General features: G+C 50.1%; 7 protein-coding genes across 7 annotated transcripts, besides 10 other annotated features; all 7 read right to left on the reverse strand.

Annotated features, from left to right (window-relative positions):
- Positions 1 to 1,520: 1,520 nt before the first annotated feature.
- On the reverse strand, positions 1,521 to 5,420 carry TraAM80_02648 (putative protein kinase; the record flags this gene model as incomplete). The annotated part of the gene is made up of 1 exon (XM_029379647.1): positions 1,521 to 5,420. The coding sequence occupies one exon, from the start codon at positions 5,418 to 5,420 to the stop codon at positions 1,521 to 1,523; it is 3,900 nt and encodes a 1,299-aa protein (XP_029240503.1).
- A 129-nt stretch (positions 5,421 to 5,549) lies between these two features.
- Positions 5,550 to 5,574: a microsatellite.
- Positions 5,575 to 6,386: 812 nt separating this feature from the next.
- Positions 6,387 to 6,450: a sequence feature (A-rich).
- A 7-nt stretch (positions 6,451 to 6,457) lies between these two features.
- Positions 6,458 to 7,330, reverse strand: TraAM80_02649 (ubiquinone biosynthesis methyltransferase; the record flags this gene model as incomplete). Its single annotated transcript, XM_029379648.1, has 1 exon — positions 6,458 to 7,330. The coding sequence occupies one exon, from the start codon at positions 7,328 to 7,330 to the stop codon at positions 6,458 to 6,460; it is 873 nt and encodes a 290-aa protein (XP_029240504.1).
- A 137-nt stretch (positions 7,331 to 7,467) lies between these two features.
- Positions 7,468 to 7,499: a microsatellite.
- A 167-nt stretch (positions 7,500 to 7,666) lies between these two features.
- Positions 7,667 to 7,686: a microsatellite.
- A 312-nt stretch (positions 7,687 to 7,998) lies between these two features.
- Positions 7,999 to 9,606, reverse strand: TraAM80_02650 (uncharacterized protein; the record flags this gene model as incomplete). Its single annotated transcript, XM_029379649.1, has 1 exon — positions 7,999 to 9,606. The coding sequence occupies one exon, from the start codon at positions 9,604 to 9,606 to the stop codon at positions 7,999 to 8,001; it is 1,608 nt and encodes a 535-aa protein (XP_029240505.1).
- A 495-nt stretch (positions 9,607 to 10,101) lies between these two features.
- On the reverse strand, positions 10,102 to 12,042 carry TraAM80_02651 (uncharacterized protein; the record flags this gene model as incomplete). Its single annotated transcript, XM_029379650.1, has 1 exon — positions 10,102 to 12,042. One exon carries the CDS (start codon positions 12,040 to 12,042, stop codon positions 10,102 to 10,104), a length of 1,941 nt encoding a protein of 646 aa, XP_029240506.1.
- A 47-nt stretch (positions 12,043 to 12,089) lies between these two features.
- Positions 12,090 to 12,108: a microsatellite.
- Positions 12,109 to 12,153: a microsatellite.
- Positions 12,154 to 12,566: 413 nt separating this feature from the next.
- On the reverse strand, positions 12,567 to 15,479 carry TraAM80_02652 (U3 small nucleolar RNA-associated protein 21; the record flags this gene model as incomplete). The annotated part of the gene is made up of 1 exon (XM_029379651.1): positions 12,567 to 15,479. One exon carries the CDS (start codon positions 15,477 to 15,479, stop codon positions 12,567 to 12,569), a length of 2,913 nt encoding a protein of 970 aa, XP_029240507.1.
- A 301-nt stretch (positions 15,480 to 15,780) lies between these two features.
- Positions 15,781 to 15,847: a microsatellite.
- A 572-nt stretch (positions 15,848 to 16,419) lies between these two features.
- Positions 16,420 to 16,457: a sequence feature (A-rich).
- Positions 16,458 to 17,234: 777 nt separating this feature from the next.
- TraAM80_02653 (uncharacterized protein) lies at positions 17,235 to 19,034 on the reverse strand (the record flags this gene model as incomplete). The annotated part of the gene is made up of 1 exon (XM_029379652.1): positions 17,235 to 19,034. The coding sequence occupies one exon, from the start codon at positions 19,032 to 19,034 to the stop codon at positions 17,235 to 17,237; it is 1,800 nt and encodes a 599-aa protein (XP_029240508.1).
- A 22-nt stretch (positions 19,035 to 19,056) lies between these two features.
- Positions 19,057 to 19,107: a microsatellite.
- Positions 19,108 to 19,134: 27 nt separating this feature from the next.
- Positions 19,135 to 19,190: a microsatellite.
- A 219-nt stretch (positions 19,191 to 19,409) lies between these two features.
- TraAM80_02654 (GINS complex subunit 2) lies at positions 19,410 to 20,429 on the reverse strand (the record flags this gene model as incomplete). Its single annotated transcript, XM_029379653.1, has 1 exon — positions 19,410 to 20,429. One exon carries the CDS (start codon positions 20,427 to 20,429, stop codon positions 19,410 to 19,412), a length of 1,020 nt encoding a protein of 339 aa, XP_029240509.1.
- Between the last annotated feature and the right edge of the window lie 429 nt (positions 20,430 to 20,858).

Consider the following 20,858-nt stretch of genomic DNA (forward strand, 5'->3'; position numbering starts at 1 on the left):
GACACCCCCTTCTCATAAGAAAGAACTCACGAGCAGAAGAAAACGACACAAATCAAGAAAGAAATAAATAAGAATAAAACTGATATCCAAACAGTCCTCCGATGTGAGTTGAAAGCACCTACACAAACACCTCCACGCACAGAGAGAGACGTCAACACGTAGGAAGAGACATGCACACCCCGTCACACAAAGCAAAAGGCGCACCGACAGTCATGCACAGAAAAAGAAGGAAAAATAGAGACGTGCTCCCCATCATCTTCTTCTGTTTCCCCCTCACTCCCTCTCCCATTCTCACCGCAAAGGAATGCAGCAAGATGGTGTGGGAGGTAGACCACGAGAAAAGCAGGGGGGGGGGGGGGGGAGAGAAAGCATGAATGGCAGAAGAGGGGGAACAAAATATATAATTACAGCTTCGTCAATCTTTTTTCTCCTTTTTCTGTTTGCTTTGTTTTTGCATGAAGGGGGAAAAACGGGATATTTGCTCGGTTCCTTCGTTTCTCGGCACATTCGGCACTGACGAAGCCACACACGCGTCCCTCCCTTACTGTACCTCGTCTAACAACCCAGCGCAACACGCCTATAGGCACACAGCTGCAGCAGCGTTGTCTCCACTTCCCCTCATGTATCGTCCTCGCTTCCTCTGCAGATGTGAGGGGTGCGTTATGGCCGCGTTTTCTCTCTCTCGTTTCCGTTCCGGAGTGTGCAGCTGAAGGTGCAACAAGACGAGGAATCAGAGACGAAATGAGGAGGGTGGGGAGGCAAAAATCACAACGCCATCTAAAACAAACAAAAGTAACTACACCGAGCAAAGAGAACACAAAAAAACAAAAAATGTAGCACATGGGGCATCCTCATCTCTCCCCTCCTGTTCCACGACACTGTCGATCTAACCTGCGCCCTTTTTCTTCTTTTTCTTCACGGCGCCTTTCCGCCTTCTCAAAGCTCTTCCCCCCCAGCAACATCCAAGCACAGAAGAAAAAAGGAAAAAATGCGTGTCCAAGGCGCGTCTGACGCCTACCGTAGTCCGCTGCCTCTGCTCCAAGCAGCTGCTAACGGCACTCACGGTAAGAGCTGTAACACTACCAACAAATGCAAAGAAAATACCCAAGAAGCAGAAAACAACCGCAGCAACAAAAATTGCAAAACAAAAAAGTAACAGATGCGGTGTTAGAGATGAACTAGTGGTGCCCATGAGCATAGATGTACACGTACAGAAAACATTCTACTGATTCGTGATGCGGAAGGGGAAAAACAAGCACTGTCATGTGTCTATGTTCGGCGTGGGTGCCACGGATACTCCTTCCTTGTCGTGTTTTCGAGATTCACTCCGCCCTCTCAATCGCCTCAACCCCCTCCCTCGTCTTCGTGCAGGCGCGCAGGGAGACAAGCAACCAAACACAAAAACAAAAAAAACAGGAACGAGACAAAAAAAGTCAGGTACGAACGAGAATGAAAGGGGTGAGAGAAAAGAAATGTCTATATGAATAACAAATAAACAGGTGTGTTTAAGCTTCCGCTCCTCACCGGCGGAAGTTGTTGCTGAGCACAGTCTCGACTTGCGTGAGAATGCCTGTGTGATCCACGACGAACGGTTCTGCCGTGCCATCTGCGAGAACGTAATACTTTTGTCCAACGTTGTGTCTTCTATCGCTTTGCCAGCGAATGTCCATGAGTGCGTTGCACACCACCTGTGAGCGGAGGTTGGAGAGACGAAAGAGGGTAAAGGATCCAGAAGGGTCTGGAAACACTTTTCGCACATAGACAAACTTTGTGTCCTTCGGCACAGCACTTTTATCACGTTGATGAATATACGCTGCGTGAACAGCTGCCGGTGTCAATCCCTCCGCGCGAAGTCGTGCAACCTCATTCACGAAACCCATAATGCTTTCTAATACACTGCCCAGATATCGCTGCGCCTCGGTGACGCCGAGTAGTCGCACATCCTCGTCGTAAAAAGTTTGCACATGCGGATGTGGTTGACTGCGGTTCGTACTCTCATTGTTCATGCATGGTACATACAGCACCAGTCTCGAGTGAACGTCTACCACCGCCGTGCCAACACCAGCTTCTGTTGGAAACATAGCACCATACCTACCGGGCTGTGCGCAGTAATACATCACTACCGTCTCCTCGTTGGTGAAGGAGTAGAAACGAACCCACCCACCACTAAGAAAGTCGTCTACAAATCGCTGTCTATTCTGTTCTTCACGGGGAAGTGCCAAAAACGCATTGCTTCCACTAGGAGGAAGATGACCACCACTAAATTGGTGTGTTTCACTCCCAAATTGCACCAACGGGTGGGACGGTTGACGTGGTACAGGAAGGTTTGGTGGTGGAACGGCTTTCGTCACCGGGTATAGTGTGTTTTGTGGCATACCAGGCCCCCTACGTGGCAGCGGAGGCCCACCATGCATTGCCATCATACTACCGGCAGAGGGTTGACGTACCTTTTGTGGCATTTTTGACACTTGAGCGACATCATAGCCAGTGGTAGTAGAAGTGGTGGCGATGGTAACAGATGTGGCTGCTCGTGTCACTTGCGCCAAGGGAGGTTCAAATGTTTTTGAAGCCACTTTCGTGGCTACCGAAAGCATCACCCCCGCAGAACGACTGGACGAGGCACTACGCGGGACTCGAGGCTGGCTAGACATCTCTGGTGGTTTGGAAGCCGTATCAGCTCGAATAACAATAACGCCTTGGCCTTGTTGTTGTTGTTGTTGCTGCTGTTGAAGACTTGATTCTCTTGCAGCTCGATGCTGAGCAGCTATACCAATAATATCTCCCTTGTCGTTCACCTTGTAGGAAGATACACTAGCTTCCTCCCCGCTCGACACCCCTACTTGCACCTCTGTCCGTTCCTTTTTTTTCAGTGGAGGGGAATCCACGTCTACTATTTCCTGCATCTCTGCGGAGCTTCGTGGTTCAACTCTCTCCCTTTTCGTATGCTTTGACAGACGAATCTCAGGTGGAAGCTCAAAGGAAAAACTGCCGTTGGTACTCGCACGCCCCTCTCCTTTTAATGAGGTGGATCTTCGCCGACCACCACCCCCTGTTTGTTGTGTGGAGGTCAAATCGGGCATATCTGGGAAGGATGCATTACGGTGCGGCACCACCATTACCCTCACATCCTCTGGAGAAGCGACATGACTGTCGCCTATGCTAATGCGTCCACCAGATGAGGCTCGTCCTGTTGAACTGCGCCCAGACTGACGTCCGCTGGGCCGGGGCTTGGGGTCACCAGGGAGTCGCACCTCCAGTAGACTGCCACGGTGTGATTCCATCTTTTCCCATAGCATCGTGTTCATACGTGAGGAACGGCGCGGGGATGGACTCCAGCTAGGACCACGGCACTGTAGCGAATGTGCCTGCAACTTTGCAGAGGACGTAAACTTTTTGGTGCATGACACACAAACAAAATTCACGTCCTTGAGGCGCCCTTGATAAGCGCACCGCATACAAAGATCATAGTCACATTTATGGCAACGGAAGGCGGGGGTTTCAGGGGTGATCTTAAGAATCTCTCGATCACACACATTACAATCAAATCCATTGTATCCATGAGGCATGACTGTCAATTTTGTCATAATGTGATTGTTCAGGCATTTGAACTCTTCTATCTCACTGTTTAGTTCACGGGGAAGCGAAATCACGGGACGCAATGACCACCGTGTGGCAGTGTCTCGTCCTGGATACACCATGGCATACTTGTCCGGAGAGGCCCGAACAATTCGTCCCGCTTCCTCCCCTGGTGGATCCTCATGCGCCACCAACATGACACTCGACTGTCTATGCACGCGTGAGGCACGCGCCACCGACCCCGTTTCCGCCGCGAGGGCTGCCACAGAGGATGACAATACGAGTGCCTCACTTCCCCTACGTCTATTCTGACGCGTTACAATTTGATTTTGCAGCACAATGCGGTGCCGTTTTTCATCTTCCTCGATGCTTCGTCTCACATCCACCTCCCCACGTGAAAGCTTCAACAATTCCACAAGAAGACGTAACGTTTCATGGTGCTCCAACACCAGATTTGCGCGGGCCCGTTGTTCCGTCAAGAGTACGCGCCGCATTCCATCTACAAGCACATCATCTGCCGTCTTCTTTGCAGCTGGAATTGGAAGATTTTCTGCTACACGACTCAATGAACGACGCGTCAAGGCGTGGCGGGAGGCAGAAGAGGCAGGACGTTCCAAGAGGTGCAACTTGTGCAGGAGAGAAAGTGGACAAGAGAGTGGACGTCGATTCCACACGGGGTGCTGCAACAACTCCTGCAGTGTGGCCCGCTTTCTGGCATCCTGATGAAGTGCCCGGTTCACAATATCGCAAAGCTCCGGATCGCCTGACCACCCCGTCGGCCAACTCCATGCAGCATCCGCTACCGCGTTAAAGAGGCTTAGGGTTTTTTGCATTTTGTCCATGTCACGTGTTCCTCGCTTTTCCATTGCCTCCACGTATGGGTTCATGCGAGTCAGCATGACGTAGAGCACGACACCAATGCTCCACGTATCCACTTCTTGGCCGTACTGAAGCGGCTGCTGATCTGTTGAGTTACTCATGCGCTTGTAAACGGCCTCGGCTATCTCTGGTGCCATGTACATGGCGGTACCCGCAACCGTCTTGCGTGGTTGTGCCTCCGCAACCCGACTGGAGAGACCGAAGTCTGTAATTTTCAGATTCCCATCAAAGTCAAAAAGAAGGTTTTGTGGCTTGAGGTCACGGTGGATACAACCCTTAGAGTGCATAAAAGCAATGGTGTCAACAAGCGCCCACCCCACCCAGAGAATCTCCGGCACATCCATTCCGTGATTGGCGATAACATCATGGAGCGAGCGGCTGGCACAACACTCCATCACTACATACGCACGTTCCTCGTCACGCCCAGCGGCGATGAACTTCACTACGTTGGGGTGCCGTGAGAAGTGACTCATTAGTTCCACCTCCTTATGAAGACGGGACCAGTCAGCCGTGGACATTTTCTTTGCAGATGCCTTTAACGCATATAACTCACCACCATTTGACCGCGCCACATACACACGACCAAAGCCTCCTTTACCTAACAGACTTGTCGTTGTGAGCTGCAGGCCATCTTCCTCGAATGAGACAGTCATTTGCTCCAACGGTGGTTGGTGATACCCATCGTTGTTGTCAGTTTTGTAGTAGTTACCGCGATGCAAATGACACTGCTGAATCAACGGCGTCCTGGCCGTAGGGGACAATCCGGCAATGGCAGGTGTGTGTGACAATTCGCGTGGAATAGAAACCATGACGCGCGACGATGGTGTCCGTGGCCGCCCATTTTTTTCATCTTCCTCTTCCTCGGCTCTTTCAGCGTCATCTTGTCGTGTGCTGCTACTGCTGCCAATGCCGCCGTCGTTTTCCCGGTTGTCTTCCCACACCGACATCCTCGTGTCGCGTATCATATGTATTCTAAATATCCCACGCGTACTCCACACACGCGGACACACACACTCAGAGAGGCAGTCCCGCACTCCCTCTTTCTATGAATACAAGTAGTATCTGGAGCCGTAAAAGAAAAGACCCCCCCCCCCAAAAAAAAAAAAAAAANAAAAAAAACCGGACGTATCCACGCAGATCGCAGAACCGAAGCTGAAGAAACAGGACCACAGGCACAACATGACTAGGGGAAAATGTACAGGCGATTGCCATCCTTATAAGTGGAGACTATACTCTACACGCCCACCACCACCATCTGCATCACCAGCATCCGCCTTCAGCCTCAGAGCAGCAGCAGCAGTGCCCTGACGTCCTCATTCCTCTTATCCTCAACTCACAGTCCTCTCCACTCGCTCTCTTCCTCTATCTGTTCCTTCACCCTTGGCTGCCGCTTGAGATGCGCGTCTCGCAGACACATAATCACACACATACAAAGAAAGAAGTACACCGCCAAATCAGGAGAAACAACAATATATGACATACAAGCATCCCCATGGCATCTGCAGTCAAAACTCACAAAAAAAAAAAGAGCACGCATACACAGGGAAATATCCACCGAAACACATATATGTATAACTAACGAATACATTTTATGTATGTACGCATTGACAAACAAAAATACTGACTCCTTCACCTGCTACTTATATATACCGTTTATCAGTGTATGTGCTTGTCCTCAAGTTTTTGCAGTTGCATCTTCCTTCGCTGCCTTCAGCGCCATACGCATCATCGCTTTTTGAAGCAACTCACCTTAATTAAAATTAAAAATGGGGCAATCAAGGCAGCACAGCTTGGTGCCCATCTTATTGTATCATATAGCGGCGTCATGTGCACAAACATCTCTTTCCCATATGTATGTAGGTGTAATATGAGCGGGTTCCTCAGTTAACCTTCATCCCCGCCTCAGTGTTACTCGGCATACCCAATGATGTAGAAAAAGAAAAAGAATGTGATAAACCCAAACAAACAAACCAAAAAGTATATAAAAAGGAAAAGGTGCCTCTTACGCAGGGTCAAGCCGTCCCTCATCCGCTGTTTCCTTTTCCTCCTTTGACTTCTTGGCTGCCGCCTCCAGCGGGCTTGGTTGGTGTTGCACCCGCTGCGGCTCCGTCTTGACGGCTGTGTGAATGCATGCGACGCCACCCGTGAGGTTTTCGTAGCGTACATACCCAAATCCCGCGTCACGTATCATTTGGGCAAATGTCTCTTGATCTGGAAAGTCACGTATGCTGTCAACGAGGTACTGATAGCTCTCCCTGTCCGCCAGCATTTGTCCCACCCTTGGGATGATGCCATATGACCAAACATCATACGGCACACTTAACAGTGGGCACGTCACTGTGCTGAACTCTAAAATATTCAGAACACCCCCAACTCGCACCACACGATACGCCTCACGTAGAGCCTTTGGACGATCACTGAAGTTACGGATGCCAAAAGACACTGTGTAGCTATCAAAGTGCAGATCATCAAAAGGCAGCTCTTCTCCGCTGCCAAGAACCCAAGAAACCTCGTGGTATCCCTCTCGCATGGCACGTGCCTCCCCCTCGCAGAGCATCTTTTCATTAATGTCCAGCACTGTCACTTCCGTCTGGTGCCGCGGTGTCGGGACAAGGCCAAAAGACTTCTCCGTCCTTCGGATTTCGTCTACAATTCGAAAGGCAATGTCGCCAGTGCCGCCAGCAACGTCAAGAAATTTGCCGCCAGGGCATGGACGCACACAATCTTCCACGAAGTGCCGTTTCCACATTCGATGTACGCCAAGCGAGAGCACATCATTCATCAAGTCATACTTGCTAGCTACAGTGTCAAAGACCTTCTTGACATAGGTGTCCCCAAGCCCCATGTTGCGCTGAAGCATGCTGCAACGTAGCATTGCTCTCACTGATGATTAAACCCACGCAAACAATAAGTCTTCACCACCGCTTTCCTTCGATCGCCCCCGCACCCACTCTCGTCAAACACCCACGTTGTATTGCGTTTGATGTGCTCCTTATGAATTCAATGTTCCACTCTTTTCTTTTGTTTCTCTTTTATTTCGTTTTATCCCTGTGCTTTGTTGCTACTCGCTCGTCTTCCCTGAGGATAATAAATGAGGAACAAAACAAAATAGAAAAAGAAAGGGGGAGGGAGGCAAAGGTCGCGTCACAGTGCGTGCGGGTGTACATGTGCATTTGGCGCCCATGATTCCGTGTGCATTAAATAGTGCTCTTTATTATTATTATTATTTTTTGCTTTTCTCTTAGCATTTTCCCCTCAACGGTTCCCGATCGCTTCTATACGTAACTCGTCTAAAGAGTAGTGAAACTACAGAAAGCACAGAGGCAACAAGGCACTTCACCTCGCCCTGCTGGTGGGAATCGCGCTTTCATGGACCTCGCGCAACCCTCTCAAAGACACGACAAAAAAAAAAAAAAGGCGGGCCTGCAATAAAATACGACAACAAGCAGCAGCTCATGGGGAAAGGGGTGATGAGAGACAAGAAAAGCATTCCATGAAAAACACAGGGACAAAGCGCATCACGGTTTCCCCCATACTATGTCCTCATGCAATCCACACGCCACCCAAAGCATCGCCCAAAGCGAGGCGCCCGTACTTCGTCCACATCACACACGCAGAGATGTTTGGAGACCACCCAAAGTTCACAATATTTTTCAAAGCAATTTTGTGCACTGCCGCCACACGCGCTGCGGCCGACGAGGCCACGGTGGGGTTTTCCGTGGCCGTCATCTGTTGCGATGCCTGGCATCCCTCCTCCTCTTTTCCCTCATCATCATCGTCAGCATCGTCATCGCCACCCTCGTCAAGAACGCTGGGATTATTGTTGTGTGCAGCTGGGGTGGGTGTTTTCTTCATCAACGCACTCACGTCAAGGAGCATCAGCGAGTTCGACGAAACATGGGGGAAAGCAATGAGACCAGGTGGATCCAGCACCGACAATCGCGGCAACGGCAAACGAGGCATAAAACCTAATCTCGTGACTTCGGCAAACTTTGTCTCCGCGATCAAGCGAATATCACTATGCCCCACATTAATTCCCTGCACTTCTCCAACGTGGTTGTTGAGCCACACGGTGTCTCGCAGCGACGAAGCGTAGGAAGGGTGCAAACGACAGATGGCGGAGGACGTTTGATGCACGGCGATGCATTCACGAACACAACGCGTGTCCCACAGCTGTACAGCCCCGGATTGGGTTCCACACAAGACGTTTATGGGAGTATCCCGGCAGAGAAATGCAACGGCAGTGAGTGGGACACGCATGGCAGCTCGAGAGCCTTGTTGCCCAATGCTATATACTTGTGCAAAATTACCGGTACACGGAATGGCGGCACCGGTGCGACGATCTAGCCACACAGCACGGCCAGAGGAAAGTGCTGCCAAGCCAACTTGTTCCGTAACTGCCACTACATCATTCGCACAGATGGTTCCGGCATTTGTGTCAACACTGGTCCCGGCGCGGCCGCCCCTTGTTCCGTGAACACTGGCACAATCCTCCGTCAACGAGAAGCGTTGCTGCGGTTCGTAGGTGCTCTCGTCCACCTCTTCCAAATCAAAGATGTCAACTACCGGGGCACGGTGGTAGCCTGCCATAAGGTGGAGCGAGGATGAGATAAACTGTACGGAGGAGAAGCCAAAACCCACATTACTCTGTTCACGTGCCCGCACTCTAACCAACGGGGAAGCGCAATTGAACTCATCAGCCGCCCCGTGGTCGTCGAGCCACTTCTCTGTACTGTATGCAGAAAGGCATTGCGCTTGACATGCCACGGCAAACTCCTCCTGCATGTCAAATACAACGTCCGTGATAGGACTTGACGACGTCAGAATTAAATCCTGTGGCACAACTCGGCGAAGGTCATTCAATTGCAGTAGTTGCCACCGACAAAGCTGCGCGGAAGCTTCTATTCGTTGAGGCAGGACAAGGGCCCCGTGCCGTTTGAATGAACCTGTGCCATTTTCACAAGACACGCGCGTCGGGTCCGGCATTACGCCACCGCGTCCGCAATGAAGTTGGTTAAGACGGGGGAAGAGAATGCGCTCAAGGAAGAATGGCCCGCCCCGCTGTAGTGCGGCATTCTCCCTTGCCCGCCAAAAAAACTCTCGGATATCTTGCGCATCACTCGCTTCTCGAGGATGCTTGCAGGAACCCATAGGCTCTCTTAGTAAGTTCCCAGCGAGGGGTCTGTTGTAGTCTTTAAGTGAATAAATATATCTTTATTCATGAAAGAAACTGTTGTGAGTCCAGACACGTATACACACACACAAAAAAAAAAGAAGGTTCCCGCAACAAATGAGAGACATATTTCCTTCCGTTGATTCTTTGGGTTGACACCCCATCACTGCATGCTTCTATGGTGCGTACTGACAAGCACTGGGCACAAGCATTTAAAGGGAGAGAGTATATGCACTTCTACGCATCTATTTTTAATACCTTCCGCTACCCTTAACAATAAATAAATAAATAATTCATCGGGACAAAATGTAATAATGTTGTTGTCGTTGTCTCATTTTGTCCGGTATCGCTCTCCGCCTCGTCTACTCCGTGGAAACGCGGTCTAATTAAATTCCTCGCGCATACTCTTAAGTCCATGCGCAAGCCAATATCCCCCCGGCTACCCACCTCCCCCGATACGCACGTAGACTTTTTCAAAGCCATAGTGTGTGCCCATGTTCCTGTAAGAGTTCTTTCAGCTTTTCTGTCAGTAACGACTCCAGTCGTTGACGCAGTTCTTCATTCAAACCATACGCATTACTAAAGCGCCTTGCAAGACTTGCTGCTTCATCTCCCCTGTGAACACCAATGCGGCCGGTCTTTCCGCTCGGTAAATCCACATCAACGTACAACACCGGTTTCTGTTGCTCTCGACGCAAGTGCCGCGTTTCTGCTTGCAGAGAAAACGGCTCCACGACCGTTGGTCGTATGGGCTTCTGAGGCTCCTCCGTAGAGGAGCGCAGCAGTTCTTCAAACTTGGGTCGAGACTTTTTCCTCGCCTCTGTCATCCGCTGCACCGCCTTGTCAAAGCCCACAGCAAGAGGCACAGGCGATGGACGCCCAACTAGGACTTCCGGTCGCTGACGGCGACTAGTACTATGATGATGGTGATAGGGATGGCAACCACTCCTACTGCTCCTGTCGCATCGCTCTAGTTTTCCCCCTCCCCCCTCGTCCGCACTGCCTTTAACGGAGGGGTCTTCTGCTGCAAGGGAAGACGGGAAAGAGGAGGCCATTGTGGACTCCGTGCCCACGCCTACAAATGGCTCGCGCTTCCACCAAGCCAGGGAATCACGGTCCTTGTGGAAGCGGGCTGTGTTGGGGACAAACGTACACTCCTCCAACTCCTGTTCATCCCTTGACTTATAAGGCGCGACCGTAGAGCTGCATTTAGTCTGCATCAACGGTCCTTCTTTTTCTCCTCCTTCCTCCTTCTTTTGTTCTTCACGTACAGCTAGGAGCTTGGATGACGCCACTCGAACTCTCTTGTTAATTGTTGGGGCAAATGTACATCCTTGAAGCGGGTCATATGCTGTTTTCTTCTGCCTTGTCCGCTCAAGCAGGCGCGGCTGAAGGCTACAGCTCAGACCAGGCGATTCCTCGGAAAGTTGCGAGCCACGCACCGCAGAGACTCGGGGGCAGCCGCCACGCGACGGTGCAGTGGGGGAAGGGGAACTATTCTCTCCGTCATGAGAAGCGGCGCCGATACAACTGTTTGTCATCCGTAAGGATCGCTGCAAGACAGGTACAGCTGTTTTGGATGCAATGAGAGGAGACGCGTCCATCACTATTTTCCTACGTCCAGCAGCAAGAGACTCGGTAAGTTTGACGCGGCGCATCGTGGGCATGGAGCCCAGTGAAGAAATAGCGCGTGGACGGGGGGGTTCATCCTCCATTCCCTGATTCTCTCCGCCACCGGCCGAGGTGGCACGATCCGCGTCACACGCACCGATACCATTGTCTTCCCCAGCAACGGAACGAAGGGCGGCGCGAAGTACAATTGTAAAAACCTTTACGAACCGATCGTAGGCCACACAACGCACTCCAGCTGCTTCATCCAAACCAAGAGCCAGAAGAAATTTATCAACTATGGCGGAAGGAACTTGCAAACCCAACTCCTGAAGCGTTGCGTACACGCCACTGAGCGTGATTTCGCCACTTCCAATACCGGCGTGGGTGCGCCACAATGTCTGTACGCGCTGACGAACTTCCTGCAACTGCTGATGCGAACTCTGCCATGTGCCATCCGCGACCATGAGCTGGCTTTTGGCGTTAATGATAGGACGAAATGTCTCCTCCTTGGAGGCCGAGCGCACTTTGCGAATGAGTGCAGTCCGACTGTTCTCATGACTATCAACAACGGCGTCACTGCGCATAACACGCGGGTTGGTGACGGGCATGAACGTCTCGTTGCGCTGACGCTCTTCTTCCACCTTGGCCAAAAGCTTCTGCCGGTTCTGCTCCCGCCGCACAATGTCATGCTGCTGCCGCTCCTCCACGGGAAGAAGTCCACTCGCAAGACGACGACTGTGTCGGTTGATCACTGGGCGGAATCCGCAAGACGCATCCTCCACGGAAAAATTCCGTGTGGACATGCGCACCTTCCCTTCGTGGCGGGCACGATAAGAACCCACAGAAAGAACCCCCCGCCCCCCCCCCCCAAAAAAAAAAAAACCAAAAAAAAAAAAAAAAAACCTAAAAAACAACGACAGGAAACACGCACACATTGAAATGTACACAATGATATACATATATGCATGAAGGAAAGGAGAGCCAAGATGTAATTAGTTACAAATAAAATACGCATGTGTGCGCGTGCGTCGCGCTCACCCAGGTGGGGTGGCCTCCACAAGCATTGCCGTCACCTTTCTGTGAGATGAGTTTATGTGTAACTATTTGATTCCTTGAACTTTTATACGACAGTAGGCGCGTGTTTTAAAAATAAAACGCCTAACATATTTAGGACAAATTTCTTTTCATTTCATTCTTGTAGTTAACGTTGTTTTTGTTCCCTTGTTTCACAATTCTCATGCCCGTTTCCTCCTCCAAGCAAACCTCCCCTCATCCACGCATACACGAAGAAAGTGAAGCAAAGAAAAGGAGGGCAGCCCGAAGAACACTAAAAGAGTGAACCCGAAAATGTACCAACCAGGCAGCTCGGGTAGCCCACCAAGTGGTCCATGCTATGCCGCACCGCGTTCTGCAGCTGCGCCACTTCCTCAAGCACATCCACCATATCCCCCCCACATCTGGTTAACAGTGCGCCATGGGAACGGATAACATCGGCCAAAATACCTTGCACGAGGTCCACGTTTTCACGTCGCCGTAGCCACATTGCGATAAAAGAAAAAAGCCTGTGGACACACCTCATGATACGGTCTAGTTCCTCCTTCGAGTAGGAAACACCATCGGTATACTCCACAGCACGCTTAATCTCCAAGTCAATGGCTTGTGGGGTCTTCAGCGCAAGCAAGTAGATCATCAAGTCGTCATGCGCGTCTTCCATCAACATGCGTTGCACTTGCGTCAATTCTGAAAGGGATGCGCCAACAACATGCGTCTGCGATACCGCAGCCTCCCCACTTTTTCCCGCAGACGCCAATACAAGGAAGGTAGGACGTAGTTCTTGTGTTGTGGGAAGAAAGAAGGGAATGTCACGCTTCTTAGGTGGTAATAGTGGCATGTTCTTCTCCTTAATTTGCTCCAGCAATGTGAGGTTAAACCACAAGGAACGGGGTACGCCGGCGAGTCGTAATCCACCAGAAACAATTTCATCGAGTTGTGCCATTTGCTGCAGCTCCCGTTGTTGCCGTATAAGTGCCGTATCTTTCGATGCATCAAACAACTCTGCTTCTGCTTCGTCCCCTGCTGCGCCCAGTTGTTGATGGCCATTATGATGCATCCCCTCTCCATTGCCCGCCTCCAACACGGCACCCTCTTCTTCCTCATCGTCTTGGCGGTGTTGTGGTTCATCCTCCTGCAACTCAGCCTCGCCGTGTGCGGTGGGAAAGTGTAAAAGCGGCAGTTGCTCCACCAACCGCCCATTCGGCTCCGTCACAACTTCCGGCACAAACCCGTAACGCAAATTGTTCGACCACAAGTACGCGCCACGTTCACCCGTGTGAGTAGAGACCATAAAGAGTGCATCTGGGTGAAAGCTAAGCGAAAGAGCGGGGGAGGCAAGTCGGTACTGACCGACACAAGCAGCCGCTGCGAGATCCCAGACGAGTAGCGCGGCATCACCAGAGGCAGACACAACATAACGGTAAGTGTCAGGTGCCAAAGCCAAAGCTGTGATGGGACCATTATGTCCGTCAAACACTCGCACAGGTGTTGCGAGGGCATCCTCACTGAGCCCCACATCAGGGTTACAGTGATAGACACGAATTGTGAAGTGCTGCGCCACAATAAAGAGCGATGAAGGCTGGTGAACGCATGACTTATGCATCGGGCAGTCCACCTTTATGGTGGACCTCAGATGACCCGTGATAAGATCCCACAACTTGATACGTGCATCCAGGCCCGCAGTGATGACAATACTGTTGCCACAGGCAATTTCAACGCACTCCACAGAGCTGGTATGAGCACGATCGTTTGGATCAAGTGCAACATCAAATAGTTGTTTGATACTCCTATTCTGAATGCTGATGATAGCCACATTGCCGCTAGAATACCCAACAACGGCAAAATTACCGCAATCGCTTAAGGCAATGGAGCGCGCTGTATGCATAGAAGTTGTAATACCACTAAGTTTACACTCCAAGGCACGTGTATCCATGCGCCAGCCACACATTTGTGCAGAGGCTTCATGCAAGGATACAACACTGGACCACTGATAGTTTCTCGCAGTGGAACTGGCCATGGCAATAGCCGGTGTCATTTTCAGCGCCTCACGACCCATCTGTTTTTCACGACCACGTCGACCCAGTTTTCCCTGTGACAATTCCCAGGAAGCACGATCGGAAAAGACGTGCGTCACACGCAGCGCTCGATCTGTTCCAGCGGTAAGCAGTAGATCGGTATTGTAAAAAAGAGCGGTGGTACAGCTACCCATATGCCCACGACGCTCACGTACAAGTGTCCCGAGACCATCCACGGTGTCAAACCTAAATTGCAGCATCGCATTATCGGCCCCCGCCGTCACAATGGTGGCGCTATCCGTAGGCAGGACCAAAATGGAATGTACAACGTTGGTATGTGGATTTTCCAACACTTCAGCCTCGGAGCGTACCTGTTTACTGCGTGTGAGCACACCCTCAAGGCAGCGGTTCTCAAGATCCCACAAAACCACTTCACCTGCACTTGTTCCAGACACCAAGATGCTTTTATCCGTGCGAAACGCCAACGCAGTTACAGCGCTTTGTTCCTTATGCTCAAAGGTCATAATCTCCTCATTTGTAAGAAGGTTAAGTACCACTACCCGGCCTCGACTCGTGCCATAGGCGATGATGTCTTTATAGTTGCTAGCTGCAAGGGACAACATCTGGGATCCCAACTCTCGTCGCGCGTGCCACAGGCAGACACCCGTCTTAAAGTTATACAGGTGCAACGCCCCCTCGGTGGTGGCAACAAGCAACTTGTTCGTATACCCAGCCGGCACAACAGCCGCACGCACCTCCTCACTGCGTTCAATAAGAAACTCCCCAAGGAGCTTCCCAGTCTTCACCCCTCGCACAACCACCCGCTTGTCCTGTCCAATGCAAAACAGAAGATCATCAACGGCAAGAAGGTAATTCACTTTGCTCTGTGTAATATCGTGGTGCAGGCACGTCCAAAGTGGCTTGTGATGTGTAAAGGCATGCACACGTGGGCCTTCGGCAACGAAGCGGTACTTGCCTGCCTGTGCTACAGCCCGTACGCGGTTGAGAAAATGAGGTCCACCACGCAGCATGGACAACTCCTTCCCGCGAAACAACTGAAAAGTGCGACCCGTGGCAACCATCAAGACGGGGGCTCCATACAACGTCGTGCTGCTGATGGGCACGTCACCGCACACACTCCCCACAACGCGAAAGGGTGAGAAGCTCTCCATGATTTCCCTTGTTGCTGCTTTTTCGCCCCACACGTTCCCTCTCTATCTGTGTGTGCGTGAAAAAACGCAACAATGCCCGGTCACTTCGTCTCGCCTCCTTCCTGGCGATCTTGTGAGCTCTCGTGTCGCTGAAATCCCTTTTTCGCGTCTCTCAACTGCTTCCCCTCCGCGCTGACACTCCCTCTTTTCGCTGTTGCTTTGCACATGTGATGGCGACACGGGGCGCATGTGCAGGAAAAAGCAAACAAACAAAAAAAAAGGAAACGGAAAAAAAAGAGAGGGACTGTTCCGCCATGGGGAAAAAACAACCAAAAAGAACCCAACACAACACAACTGAAGCACCACACACAGACACAGCAAGAAACACATGCACATTTTCAATGGTGCCAGCAGCGCAGGACCCCCTCCTGCATGCAGGTCACCAAGATGTTTCACATTATTCCTTTCCCAGCTCGTCCCGCATCACCTCTACTTTTCATTTTTGTTTTGCTTACGCTTCTCTTTGCTTGCTTCGTCTCGTTGCATGTTCCTCATGCACTCGCAGACATTCTTTCCCCCCTTTCGGTGTAGGAACATCGCAGGGGACACCAGGTAAGCCAACAGAGCAAAACAACAAAGATAACGGTGAATGCTTCAGCAACCCAACATAAAAAGAAAGTGGATGGGGATCAACAACAACAGTTTAATCTAAAAAAAACATGGAAGAATACGAAACGCATAAGTTGAGAAAGCAAGCACCAAAGTATGCCATTCATTATCCAAAAACATACAGAGTGCCCGCCCGAATGAGGTCTAGGTATCCCTCTCTTCTCCCTCGTAGCTCTTCCTAGATAAATCAAAAAAAAACACAAGTTGGAAAGGCCCTAGTGATATTTATATTTAACCCAACCAACACTCCCACTATCGCGTGTATTCATTCAACACACAGTCACATCGTGATAAAACAACGCCAATAACACAAAAAAACAAAAACAAAAAAGGTCGAAAGGAATATGCCCATGATGACCAGGAGTGCTGTCGAGTTAGAGTCTTTAGGTCCCTCCCCCCCCCTGCATCCATCGGGCCCATCCCCGTGCAAGTGTATTATTAGTAGTATACGGTTTAGGGATAAATGACAGAAGGAAAACTTCCTCGCTACTTTACGAGGCAATATGCTTGAAAACAACAATAAAAAATCATTACTACAGACAGATAAACATGGAAAGTTCACCATAACGCATTATTATATGTAGTTGGTCCTAAAGATTTCTGCCTTAGCTCGGTATATTTCTACCGAAGGAATAACTAAGTTTAAAATTGATCAATACACAAACAAAACATGGATCGGGTTATACAAATATAAAAAAAAAAGTACGTTCACATACACATACAATAACAACAAACAGAGCTCTCAGTTTTTTTTTTTTCTTAGATCTCGCTGTCACTCCCGTTCTTTCTTTCCGCATAGATGTGTTCCCTTTTTTTCCCTCCTTTTATTGATTGCAGATGGAGGAGAAGCACAGGAAATTCAACTTCATCCATGTTTTTTTTTTTGTAGTTATTTCCTGTTCTCAGGTAAAACACCTTGGGGAGTATTACTCGTTCAAGGAGGACTTCTTCTTCGCCACCAATACGGTGTTCACGCTCCCTCTCTCCTCTTTCCTGTTTCATCATAGCAGCTGCAGTAGGTAGTTGGTAACAGCGGGGTTGGTTGCTATTGTCAATCTATGCTTGCGTAAGGAATAACGTCGTTTACTTCAATCAAATGCGTGTATCTCAGGAAACATGACTCAGCGGATTAACTCCACTCACAGGGTGTGCGCAGTATACAACCTCATCAAAATTGAGCACACTCTTCTCCTGGCTTCCTCCCGGTGCCTCAATCTCCTCTTGACTGGATGCTGTGGAAGGGCATGAGTAGCAAGGGGAGTCATGATCCCGCTCCCCACCTGCCTGAATAACCTTCATGGCTCCTGTTTTTGTAAAGGAGCAAAAGATGTCTGGCGAGGAACACGCTTTTTTCTTTAGCCCCTGACCATAGTAGTTGGTCCACTGCCCACAAAGCTGAGAGTTTTCCGAGTCCACGAAGTGGTCCACAACAGCAATCTCCACTCCTGCTACTCCCGATTGGTTCACAAGATTGCTGCCGTAGGAGAGCTTAACTTCAAGAAAGATGCGGCTCGAGTACCCAGGTGTAAGCAGCGTCAACGGAGAGTCAGTAGGGATGACCAACTGTGTTTCTGAAATCCCATAGCTCTGTCCTCGAGGAACCGTTTCATGGATCACCTTCTCTACCAATAAGGTACCATAGTAATGTTCCTCCACGAGCGACCTCATAATGGTCCGGTTAACGAGCCGGAAGGTGATTTTTTTCACAGGTGACACACCTTTCGTATTGTCAATGACGCCACAAAATCTGATTGGGGTTCCATATGTGCCAATGACCTGAAAAACCGTAAGACACACATTTGCAAAGCCCTTCTTAAGGATGCAATACATGGGAACTTCAATCTGACATACCAAAGCAGGGGTGTCCTTGAAAAAGGCGGCAGGGAGGTCGTCCGCAGCTGCCCCTCGCCCTGACTCAGCTGGAGCCTGTCCAGCTTTTGGTTTCCCTTTACTTTCTTCCTTTGCTGCAGAAGCCCAGTTCTTTTCAGTATCCTCACCTTTTTTTCTCTCGTTGCTATGGTCCGCGGATTTGACTATCGTCCAATTATGCACAGGGACTCTTCTATACCCCCTAACAGAATCGTGCTTAGCCTTATCTTCCAATGTCTGCGCGCTGCACAAAGAAATACCACTCTCTATCCCCAACTTCACATTGTCGCATTCGACAGTGGGTTTTGCCACATTGCTCAGAGAGATGCAGTGATCAATAAAGACCGTTCTGATTGCCGCATTGCTCTCACTCAAATTCTGTTGCGCCGTTGCACCATTCATGCCATCTGATACGACTGATGATTGGGGGAGAACAGTTGAGCAAGAGCTCGAATTCATGTGCGCGTCAATCCACTGCTTCGGGTTTACTGGAAGCATCTTGAGACTAAAGCACGCTTTGTGCTTCACCAACAAACGTTTTCCATTAAGGAGTTTTACACGCACGTGATACGACAGCTTTGACAAGCCACTGTTGCGTTTATCAACGTATGATGGCGGTAATACATCTGGTAGCTGCACGGAGAAAGGGAAGGTGTACGTCCCGGGCGTAAGCCCTTTTGTAACAGCGTGCGTGGAACTCGAGTCTTCCGCGGGGCTATTCATGGTGCTACTCACACATTTGCCGTACTCCTCATGGGAGACAGAGCGTGTCCCAGGGTTGGGAGGATCACCCGCCAGTATAATGTTCTGACGGTAGAATGTCGTGTGGCGTGCCTGCATGTCGATCCGCCTCATCAGCGCCACACCTAACTGCGTAATCTCCTCGCCTATAATACAGGCCTCAAGTGTGGTGTAAGAAACTGGCTTTTCCACCACAATCTCAACCACGCCACGCAGCGTGTCTCCAGGGGAGTAGTGTAACTTCTCGAGTAGCGCAAAAAATGACGAGACATACTTCGTAGAACGCAAAAGTTCCATGTTCCTAATAACAAATAACTCTTTCTCCTTTTCTTCTTCAGTCGTATTTGTTTATTGTCCTTCTGCTTCTTCTCTAGTGTATGGTTCCGTTTTGATACACTTCTTTGCTTTGTTTGCACGCCTGTTTTTTTTTTGCTTTTTCTTTTTTTTCGTTTTACACACCAGCACCTACTTATACCGTGACGGGAGTTTGGGGCTATTTTAACTACCAATGGTGTGGAGTGTAAGAGCGAAAGAAGCAAGAGCAAAAAAGGGGGAAACAATAATAAGAAAAAGAATCATACAACAACTTCTCCAGCTTTTGTCTCTTCTCTTGAACACATGTCTTGGGCCAAAGTGTGTGTGTGTGCATGTAACTGTATAGAGCAGTATTCATTAAGTCTGCCGCAACGTCCGCCTCTTCTTCAATGGAGGTGGCATAACACTCTCTGTTGCAGGGGTCAGCGTTTCTGTTGTTTCCCCTGCCCAAGAGGCAGTGGATATCAGGTCTTCACTAGGCGTTGGCAGTTGCTCGGCACTCCGCAGCGTTGCCACGGCAGATGGTGTATCCTCAACGGTGCCGGCGGAAAAACTACTGCCGAGCCCACTGTGTGTTGACATTCGTGTGTCCATTGTTGCCGAGATGGATGAGGATGCTATCGTCGGAGGCGCCCCACTGCTTGGCCGCAGCGGCGTAGTGCCTTCCACAGCCCCACCTATGACCTGTTCTCTGCGACGCTTCTTCTCTGCCGCCTGCTGGAGAACCTTTGCAAAGGACCTTCGCAGGTACTCCAGCTCATTATTAACAATGTTGGTGAGTTTGATACCAGGGATGTACACAGGGGATCCATCCGCCTCAAACACGGACATACTCCTCAGCAACTTCTGCCGCCGTATCGCCTTGACCTCCGCCACAAGACGAATGACTTCTGCCACGTGCGGCACATCCTCCGCGGCCGCGCTGTTCTCGCAGAGCTTCTTCACCACCTCGAAGAAGTAGAAGGGAAGCGCCTCAAAGGTCGCTTCATTCTCCTTTTCCTTCTCGACCACATTGCGCAGGTACGGTATCATCGTGAAGGGCGGCGGGGCAATCGTGCATGTGTCTGTTTGACGAATGTGCAGGGCGAGCCAAAGTGGCAATTCTACCGGGTAATTAGGAGCGAATGGGCCATAACGACCCCCAAACGCAGTGGAGACGCGTGGCATCGTAAAACGCGGCACCATCGTCACTGTCACCTCCATCGCGGCAAAGGACGCGAAGTGGTATGCAGTGAAGCTACTCCCACCACCACTATTATTATTACCACTACTGCTTCCAACACCAGCGGCGGCGGCGGCAGAAGCAGCAGCAGCAGCAGCAGCGTCATTGCTGCCATAACTGGCACCGTCAGTAGTTGCAGAGGCCAAATCCCCCATAACCATTTAACTGAGAGAGTCAAGAGAGTACAACACCAAAAACAAATCGTTACGCACTTGCTGCTGCTGTTTCGTTTTATTACTGGATGATATCTTCTCGTGGGTAGACTGCTTTTTGTGCGTGTTTGCCTATTGCGATGTATTATTTCTTGTCTTCTTTCTCCCCCCCTTCTTCCTTTTCACCACTCCAGCCTCTTTCACTTACCAGACGCCCAGGTCTCCTTCGGCAAAAAATTAAGTGTGGGCTGAGGTACCTGCTTCGCCGCTTTGAGTGAAACACAACGAAAAGTAAAAAAAAAAAAACAACAACAACAATATATATATACATGTATATGGATAAACAAAAATAAAATACACAATGTATCCATTCTCACACTCTCAGTGGGTCTCTTCTGTCACTAACCATAAATATACCATGCAGGATGGGGG

Source organism: Trypanosoma rangeli (genome assembly GCF_003719475.1).
Source record: "Trypanosoma rangeli strain AM80 chromosome Unknown Tra_15.4_contig_00062, whole genome shotgun sequence".
NCBI lineage: Eukaryota > Euglenozoa > Kinetoplastea > Trypanosomatida > Trypanosomatidae > Trypanosoma > Trypanosoma rangeli.